This window comes from Leptopilina heterotoma, unplaced genomic scaffold (genome assembly GCF_015476425.1).
Source record: "Leptopilina heterotoma isolate Lh14 unplaced genomic scaffold, ASM1547642v1 Lhet_243, whole genome shotgun sequence".
Lineage (NCBI taxonomy): Eukaryota > Metazoa > Arthropoda > Insecta > Hymenoptera > Figitidae > Leptopilina > Leptopilina heterotoma.
In genome coordinates this window covers 146,339-156,415 of record NW_025110958.1, presented here as the reverse complement: position 1 = coordinate 156,415, position 10,077 = coordinate 146,339, and the positions used below count along the sequence as shown (strand labels likewise).

At 31.4% G+C, this 10,077-nt stretch overlaps 2 protein-coding genes across 2 annotated transcripts; one reads left to right on the top strand and one right to left on the bottom strand.

Moving 5' to 3' along the window:
• Nucleotides 1-205: 205 nt before the first annotated feature.
• LOC122503086 (cytochrome P450 315a1, mitochondrial-like) lies at nt 206-5,022 on the top strand. Its single transcript, XM_043613511.1, has 7 exons — nt 206-1,319; nt 1,439-1,898; nt 2,152-2,342; nt 2,553-2,887; nt 2,992-3,216; nt 3,740-3,952; nt 4,778-5,022. Exons 2-7 carry the CDS (start codon nt 1,654-1,656, stop codon nt 4,886-4,888), a joined length of 1,320 nt encoding a protein of 439 aa, XP_043469446.1. The 5' UTR covers nt 206-1,319; nt 1,439-1,653; the 3' UTR covers nt 4,889-5,022.
• Nucleotides 5,023-9,059: 4,037 nt separating this feature from the next.
• LOC122503093 lies at nt 9,060-9,836 on the bottom strand. The gene has a single exon (XM_043613520.1). It carries the CDS (start codon nt 9,834-9,836, stop codon nt 9,060-9,062), a length of 777 nt encoding a protein of 258 aa, XP_043469455.1.
• Between the last annotated feature and the right edge of the window lie 241 nt (nt 9,837-10,077).

The window sequence follows — 10,077 nt, the reverse complement described above, 5'->3', positions numbered from 1 at the left end:
GAGTTAAACTCTAATCACAGTAACTATTTTCATCAAAATTGGAACAACTGTATCTAGTCTCCACTACAGTTAAGTCAATTGAAAAAATAGAAAAAACAAATTTTACAATTTCACTTCGAATTCGAATTTTATAACTTTAAAAACTCCTGAGTAAATTTTTTTAGATAAATCCGTCAGCTTTTTAAAAATATGGTCGCTATATTGGATCATCCACTTAAAATTTTTAAAAAACTAACACCGTATTCGTAATCAGCGACCTCCATAACCCCAGAGTAATACGTTTTAAACAAATTCGAAAAAATTTATAAAAAAAGTCCACCATATTTAATTCACCATTTTGGATTTTAGAAAAATAACATTGAATTCGTAATCAGCGACCCCAAAAACCCCCCCGGGTAAAATTTTGAGCAAATTTATTACATTTTTAAAATCTTAAACTTTGCTGACATACGTGCTCAATTTCTTGTATTTTAGCATGACACTTAAAGGGTTAACATTGAAATAAATAACATTGAAATTTTTAGTCGATTTTAAAATGTTTAAACAATTCGTAATTTTTAACAATAATTTATGAATTTTTTTAAACAATAGAAATTTTTTAACATGATCTAGGTTACATATACATATTTTAAAAGCCCTATTCTTTCTGAAGATAACGCACTAGACTCAAAAATATTAATTTTTGTCAATAATATTGATTTTTTAGTAGGTGGAACGTATATATGTCCTAGGGGCGTGAAAGGGTCGACAAAATTAAATTTTTGAAAAGTTAAATTTATAAACAATAAATTTTAAAAAATTAGCGTGTTAAAAATTATTAATAATAATATTCATTGTAGTTTTAGGGATGTAAAACAAGTAAAAAAAATTTTCAGAGTATTATGACTCATCGTTTAATAATAGTCAAATTAATTCATAAAGAAATTGAATTTTTAGAGATTGATTGTTTAATATTAGGATAACAATAATATATTGTTTATAAAACCTCATTTAAAGTCATTAAATTATATCCTTAGAGTTTATAAATAAAAACAGGTGGTTATTAATATCCAAATATGCCATAAAAACAAGAAAAAGTAAACCAAAAGGTGGGACTTATACGTCCCACCGCCCCTCAAAGGAGTTATATGTGAACGTCAGAAAAATCGTAAATAAAAAAGTTAACTTTTTAATATATGAATAACTAACAGTTTTTTTCTGATTTTAGAAATTTGGAGGCTTCTGAAATAATTTTGAATGACGCAGATTCAAAGGATTTATTAAAGCTACAATAGAAGGTTACAAATATTTTTAAAACCTGTACAGAAGTTTTTAGTAAGGTATTTATTCTAACTGGGCATAAATGAAGTAAAATTAATTAATATAATAATCAATAAGAACTGTAATTATTAACTGACCAAATTATTTATATTTACACTATTATATTTGTTTCTTACAGATAAAATCAAATTCATTATTAATGAAAAATGAGTAACAATATCTTCTCCTCTTTTACCCAATTTTGTAAAAATCAAGTTCGTGTAATTTCTGAACTTTGCACCAAAAGAGCAAATAGTGTTTTGGTTCAAAAATTAGAGGAAAAAAGTGAACCAAAGATAAATAAGTCTAATGTGAAAGTGAACTCTACAGGTTCAATTCGTCAAATGCCAGAAGATGGGCAAGATGATTGCTTCGAGATGGGGAGCACGGCTACACGAATATGTTGATCAAAGGCATAAAAAATTAGGTCCTATTTACCGGAGTAATGCTGGGTCTACTTCAACAGTTTTTATAAATTCCTCAGAAGAATACCGAAAAATTTTTCTGGAATTGGAAGGACCGACACCAAAACACTTCTTACCAGAAGCTTGGATTCTTTACAACGAAGAATTTAAAAAACAACGCGGACTTTTTTTCATGTAAATAAATTTAATATTTTTATAGTTCATAAGTTTTAAATTGATTAAAAGTAAAACTATTCAACTTAAATTTAAATAATTGCATATTAGGTCGATTATTTATCTATTCCATGCTTTAATTTTATGAAGGTTACTCTCACTTTGTAGAATTAAACATTTAGAAATTTCTAAATATTCAATTTGTAAAATTTTATTAAAATACATTTATATTTCATCACTTATTTATATTAAGAAATAATATAATTACTTGCAGGGATGGAGAAGAATGGTTGCACTTTCGAAAAATACTGAACAAACTTCTTCTTAAAACTAATTCTACGGACTACATGATCCATCCGTGTGATGTTGTTGCAAAAGATTTGGTGGACACTTTAAATCCGTATGCAAAAAACGGACTTGTTGTGCCAAACTTAAAATTAGAAATTTACAATTTTTCTATTCAAGGTAAAGTAGTTTCTAAATTTATTCATAAATACATGTATTTCAAGAAAAGCAAATGAGATTATATTTATTTTGAAATTATCTAAAAATAGATAATTGATAAATTGATAAATAACAATAAATTGATAAATACTTTATTATCTAATTATCTAAAAAAATTTAGTTTACGAAAAATGAAATAATTTTATACTTAACCTATTTAATTATTTCCAGCAATACTGGCTACTCTAATGGGTTCCAAATGGTGCCAGTGTAAAGAAGAAATTTTAAAAGAAACAGACCAACTACCTGTAATCTTACACAAAATATTTCAATGTTCTAGTCGATTGAATGTGATATCGGCAACTAATGCAAAGAAGAGAAATTCATTATGGTGGCGTCAATTTGTTAACTCTGTAGATGATGCTCTGGCTGCAGTTAAGCATCTCGTACATCTTTTACTTAAACTTAATGGGGATGGATTACTTTACTTGATGATGAATGCAGGAATTAAATCTGAGGATCTTGTAAGAATTGTTGCTGACTTAATAATTGCAGCTGGAGATACGGTAATAGATCTACTTATATTCACTATTACTTTATATTGCAAAAATCTAAAAAGTTTATATTGTAACTACTATTTAACAGTGTATTAAATGATGTTTTTTTCTAGTCAACATCAACTATGCAGTGGGCTTTATATTTACTAAGTACCAATATTGAAACGCAAGAGAAACTTCACGACAGACTTAGAGGTAAAGAGGGAAAGGAAATAATTTCTGACATATTTTTGAAAGGAGTTATCAAAGAAACACTGCGTCTTTACCCAACGGCACCGTTTCTCACCCGATATATATCTAAAGATGCCGTTATTGGAGGATATACAGTGAACAAAAAGGTACACTATATATACATATGTATACTCAAAAGGGCAGCTTGATTAAAAGGACAGGAAGATAATAACTTTTGATAGTTTCAAAAAAAGAAATAATTTTTAAATATTGATCCATAATTTCTAGTTAATATTAGAATTTTTCGCTGGTTGAGAATTTTAATTACGAATGATGATTTCGACTATATCAGCAAATAGTGACGCAGCTTATTTTTTCAGAGAAAAATTAAATTTAAATTGATAATTATATATCGACAACCATATCGAAATGATTATCGTGTGAAACACCTTACTCTAAACTAATTGACTTCTAACAGATGTCACTATTTGCTGATAAATTCGAAATCTTAATTCGTAGGTAATTAATAATTTCTAGTTTGTGCAAAATATAAAAAAATGACTTTATATAATTTTTCAAAAAAACTCAAAAAAATCTTAAAATTTTTTAAATTTCGCAAAGCTTCCCTAGAGGTTTCTAGGAATTTAAAACAATTATTTACAATTATATGCAAAAATTTATAATTTCTAGGAACTGCTTTTAATGAGCTTGTATTCAAGTGGTAGAAGTTCTGAGAATTTTGTGGAACCAGATAAATTTTTACCAGAAAGATGGATACGATTAGAAAAGCGTGGTTACTATGGAGTTCACAAACCTGGTGCTACTATTCCATTTGCCATTGGAGTTCGAAGTTGCATTGGCAAAAAATTAGCAGAAATCAAAATAAGTTTAGCTTTAGCTCAGGTAAATGCTGCGGTATGACTGCATTCTTCTAATTAGAATTTATTATCAAATACGATAAGTAAGATTTCTGGAGTATTACAATCTGCAGACAAATAACATGTCTGACTTTCTATCGTGATTCTTTTCAGTTAATTCTCATTTTAAAGAAAGATTTACTTAATTTATTATTTGTGTCGATCAATTATATTAATACTATACTTATTCGTCAAAGAAAGCAAGATTCAGAAGAAAAAAGGTAAGAACATCTTTAATCAGAATATAATGTAAAAACATATGATTTCGAAAATTAACCTTTTCTGTCAAATTTCAAATTGAACTTTTATTTTATTGTTCTATGAATAATTACTTTTATTTTGTTTCATTGAGAATAACTTTTATAATATTTTGTTTATCTTATATGAAAAGTATTATTGATATAAAATTGTAATACTCTAATATGAAAAGTATTATTGATATCAAATTGTAATACTCTTGATAATTTGAAATCTGACGGAAAAGATTAATTTTCGAATTCATGTGTTTACTTTATATACTGAATAAGGATGTTCTTGTGTTTTTCTGAATAGGTAATTGCAAAACATCTAATAAGCAATTAATTTATCGATCTCAATATCTTAAATATTATAATTATAATACACTGAAAGACCATTTGGTCTGCAGCTTACCGAAAAAGTTCAGCTGCAAACTTTTTGTGCAAACTTCAGCTAAACAAATTTTGGACATTCAATCCCCCAAAATTGTACCCCTGCGGACTAAAATGTTATAATATTGTTAAATTGCATAAAAGCCGAAATGTCTAAGAAATAATTTATTTTTAAATTTCAGATCCTTAGAAACTTTAACATAGAATGTACAAACAAACTGCCAGTGAAGATGGTTTTACAATTGATTGCAGAAACGTCAAAACCGCTACAACTAAAATTAACGCCTAGATGACATAAGGACTAAATGAATTAAATCAAAAGTGCACATTACTTTAACTTTTAACATTTACTATTAATTTTTTTTTATTTAATTCTCTTTATTTATATTAATTGCAAAATTTTGAATAAAATTTTTTTAGAACTATATTAACATCGAAATTTATTTGGCGTCACGTTATGAAGATATTATTTTATACTAGCTGTCAAACCCTTCTTTGACGGGTTTCAATACCTGCCAGTGCATTTTAACCTTTGTTGTATCATTGCATAAAACTTGTTTAAACTTTATTTTATTTTCTAAGAGTATATCTTATTTAATTTATTTTGGGAAAATAAGAAAGTAGTTGGTAATCATGAAATCCTCAGAGTTAACAAAGATGCCTCATAAAAATAATTTTTTTCTCATTATATCACTGTCCGACACGATTTTGCACCCATGAAAGAACTAAGGATTTTCAGAAACTAGAGCTAAAAAAAGATACCCGTGTTTAGCCATTTTTCGAGATCAATTCGTTTACGGTTTTTAGGGGTAAAAACAACTCTTAAATAGAAGGTAACCAATTGTATTGCAAAAAATCTATAAAAATGGGAAATTTTTATTTAAAAATTGGTTAACCCTTAAACTGCACACTTCCGAATCCATCCTTAAACCGCACACTAGGTGTGCGACACCCGGGGACTTTAAAGTGTGTTCTCCAAGCTGAAAAAGGATATAAAATACACAAAGACATTTGGGAGACTAATGTCCCTCACGGAACATAAAGTTAAGTACAAAATGTGACGTCCAATAACGACATATGTTCCATTTTTACGACCTTAAACAAGATATTAGAGTAAAAAGCTAGAACATGGGTGTCGCACACCCAGGGTGCGGTTTAAGGGTTAAACGTTATTGGGACTATTAAACATACCCTTACTAATATTTCAGGTCTAACCGTTAACACCAAAACTACCCCTATTTCGATTTATTTAAAGAAAATACCAATAAAACTAAAAAATTTAAGATTTAAAAAAAAATCGTTGATTAATTGTAATATTATTTTACAGCCTACTATTTTCAATTTATCATCTCAACCCTTATCTCAAAACCTATCCCTAAGCTAAATCAATATATTGAATACTGCCCTATAATTTTTGGAATTTTATAAAACTTTGTATTTAAGGGTTTTTGGGGTCGCTAATTACAAATCTAAAGTCAGTTTTTAGTAATTCAAAAAGGCGTATCCAAAATGGCGGACAAATTTAAAAACCAAACGATTTTTATAAAAACTTGATAGACAAGGTATTTCGGACTTGCGGAATATTAATTTGAAGTCACGGTGCGTGGTCTTCAAACACTTTTAAGTTTACCTAAAATGAGTCAAAATTGTGCTAACGCAGTTGTTCACACTCGCACAAGTCTAAGAAAAAATTCTAAATTTGATTTCTTGTGATATAAATTTAATTCGTTAATAAGAAGTAAATTAAAAATAAAAAAAAATATAAAAACATTTCAATTAATATATTCGAAACAAAGTAATACTTAACAAAAAGATATTTAATTAAAATTTCTAAAAGCACTCCACTTACTAATTAATTTCTTTAAATACAATTTTAATAAATTTACTGGTTCAAATATCAACAAAAAACACGCATACTATTTGTTTGTCGACGAAGAAAGCACTGAGCTCTTTTCGAATTCACAAATTTTTCCTAATGAATTTTCGTCACATTTCGCATTTCATCGTCAATTATCGATTACATTCATTCAACTCATTTGCTCAGCAACATATTGCCGGCTTCGAATGAGCAGTCATATTAATTATCTATTATATCTATTGGCAAAAGAGACACTTTTTTTAATCCGCGTTCTACAATACCAGTTTCAGTTTTCAATTTTACTATTCGCACAATACCATCATCACCAGTTATGACATCAATAATTCTACCAAGAGACCATCAAAGAGGTGGCAAGTTTTCATCTCTAATTACTACGAGTGCACCAATTTCCCATTTTTCAATTCTTTATTATTTACATGCCATTTGCTTCTTACATTTAAGTCTGTGAGATACTCGTGGTGCCACCGCTTCCAAAAATCTAACTTTAATTTCTGAATGTGCTGAAAGGCAGACAGTCTATTTACAGGAAGGTCAGAATAATCATTTGATGGAACAGTCAGCAATGAACGACCAATTAAAAAATGTATCGATGTAAGAGCTAAAAAATCATTCGGGTCAGACGAGAGGGGAGTAAGCGGTCGAGAATTTAAAATCGATTCGATTTCCGTCAAGTATGTCGACAATTCTTCATACGTGAAAAGCGTATCCCCGAGTGTTCGACGCATATGATGCTTCAGAGATTTCAATGCAGCCTCCCAAATTCCTCCAAAATGTGGCGTTCGTGGAGGGATAAATCTCCACTCAATTTGAGAATCTGCAAGAAATTTTTTGACCTTTTCATTATGTTCTTTGAAATTTAGGAATTCGTGAAGCCCCCTGACCTAATTGTTGGCTTTAACAAAATTTGTAGCGTTATCGGAAAACATAATTTTAGATTTACCTCGTCTCGCAAAAAAACGACGCAAACATCCAAGAAAACATTCCGTTGTAAGATCGCTAACAAGTTCAATATGAAATGCTTTCGTCGCAAGACAAACAAAAATAGCAGCATACACTTTAACTCTATTCCGATTACGATGCTTTTTCTCTTTAAAAAAAATGTCCGCAGTAATTCACTCCACAATTTTCGAAGGGTAGAGCCTCTGTAACTCTGACCTTGGGTAGGTCACCCATTTGATACATAATCTCCTTTGGTCTCGCTCGTGTGCATTTTACACAAGAGTGTATAATTCCTCGGACAAGTCTGCCATCCACAATCCAATATTCTTCTCTAGTTGCATACAGAGTCGCATTTGTTCCCGCATGCATCAACCTCTCATGCGTTTCTTTGACGATAAGATGGGTTACAGGATGACTCTTGGGAAGTATAATAGGATGGATTTGATCATATCCTAAGTCCGATTTTTTTATCCTTCCTCCGACTCTCAATAATTTGTTCTCGATCACAGGATTCAGGCGTAAAATCTTTTATGTTTTTGGAAGATCATTATGATTTTTTAGGCTATGGATCTCAGTTGAGAACTCTTCACGTTGAACAGCACAGATTATTCTCTGCAACGTTGTTTTTATCTCTTCGCCGGACAATGGGCCAACAGAAACCTGCTCTCTGCGCAAAATGCGTGAGAAACGCAAACAGAGCGCAAGAACACGAATCAATTTCGTCAGTGAGGAGTACCGCTTCCATATGCACCATTTTCTTTCAGGAAGACAATGCATTAAAGTTTTTTGTTGGATTTTTATTGTTTTAATTCCTTCAGATTGATAACCAGGCCAAGTGTTTTCCGGTTGAATCAGCCAAGAAGGAACAGTCTTCCACAGGTAATTGTTCAGAAAATCTTCAGGTAATTGTCCACGTGAGATTGCATATGCAGGATTCTCCTTTGTTGGAATATATTTCCAATCCTGTGGTCTTGTGATTCCTTTGATTTCAGATATGCGGTTTGCTTCGAAGATAGAAAGTTTATATGGTTCAGTTTCTATCCAGTTAAGAACGATGGTAGAGTCTGACCAGAGTGTTATTTTTTTAATCTTATTTTCAGAGATGATTGGACCGTCTCGACGAGTTTTGCCAGCAGTACAGCACCACACAACTCCAGCCTTGGCAGTGATATTGTTTTTACAGGAGCGACTCTGGATTTGGAACACAGCAGTACAGATTGATACTCGAGATCATTAGCCTATCTGATGTAAATGCAGGCTCCATATGCTTTCAGACTTGCGTCTGAAAAGCCGTGCAACTGTAAATCAGGATCAGTTGATGATTTTATTGATCTCGGCAAACTCCACTCAATCAAATGCATCAGTTGAGAACAGTATTGATTCCATGTTGCAGCTATGTCATCAGGAATAGGATCGTCCCATCCTATACTCAATTTCCATAAACTTTGCATTATGATCATTGCATAGACTATAATCGGAGATAAAAATCCCATAGGATCATGTAGCTTTGCGATTCGTGATAGGATTTCTCTCTTTGTCAAATTTTTTGTTTCAGGATCCAGCTCAATTTTGAATTTCAAACAGTCCTCTTTTGCGTCCCAGACGACTCCCAGTTTTTTAGTCACAGGATCTTCACAGAGACGTCGCTAAAGGTCATCCTCACATTGATTAAATTCCTCCATTAGTCCCTTATCATTGGATATCCACTTGCGCAATTTCAATCCAGCACCATCAGTCAACATAATCAATTCATCTCTCAATTTCTTCGCTTCTTCAAATTCATCTGCACCGGTAACAAGATCATCCACAAAGAAATCTTTAGCCAAAACTGACGATGCTCTTGGAAAGGAATTCATTTCGTCCTCAGCCAGCTGCTTCAGACACCTTGTAGCCAAAAAGCGTGCACATGATGTGCCATACGTGATTGTGTTCAACTGGTACGCTTTCAAAGGTTCATTTTTGTTATATTGCCACAGAATACATTGATACTTGCGATCACTAGGATGTACCAAAAACTGCCGGTACATTTTCTCAATGTCTGCAGTCATTGCAAACAAGTGTACTCTGAAACGCAAGATCAATTCGAAAACTCCATCTTGGATAGTTGGTCCCACCATCAGACAGTCATTAAGTGAAATTCCGGTTGCTGATTTAAAAGATGCATCAAATACAGCTCGCAAGATTGTAGTCAAGCAGGATTCCTTTAGTATAGCGTGATGAGGAGTAAAGTATGCATCCTTGATCAAGATTGGAAGTAGTTCTATATGCTTTGATTCTTCATAGACCTTCATCAATTGATTATACTGTTCTCGCATTTTTGGATTTCGTTCCAGTTTTGTTTTCAAAGCAAAAAATCGTCTTCGCGCTGCATCAAGTGTTGATCCTAATTTTTCTTTATTTTTGTTAAATGGTAAATTTACCATATAACGACCTTTAGGGATTCGTTGATGAGTTTGCCGAAAATGCTCCTAACATTTTTCTTCTTCCTTAGAAAAGAAGCGTTTCTCCGTCAATTCCTCTATGTTCCAAAATTTTTCCATTTGAGTGCATAAAGGATCTCTGATTAAATGGCAACGAAGATTTGAAGTCAGAAGATTGGATTTAGCATTTGTAGAAGCCAATTTTCCTGTAACAATCCACCCAAACTGAGTATCCTGTAGAACA

Excerpts from the sequence above, each read along its gene's own strand:
- LOC122503086 (XM_043613511.1), top strand. The coding sequence starts at position 1,654 with ATGGGCAAGATGATTGCTTCGAGATGGGGAGCACGGCTACACGAATAT. Across the intron at positions 3,217-3,739 it reads GATATACAGTGAACAAAAAG|GAACTGCTTTTAATGAGCTT; the intron begins GTACACTATATA and ends TATAATTTCTAG. Across the intron at positions 3,953-4,777 it reads TAAGTTTAGCTTTAGCTCAG|ATCCTTAGAAACTTTAACAT; the intron begins GTAAATGCTGCG and ends TTTAAATTTCAG.
- LOC122503093 (XM_043613520.1), bottom strand. The coding sequence starts at position 9,836 with ATGGTAAATTTACCATTTAACAAAAATAAAGAAAAATTAGGATCAACA.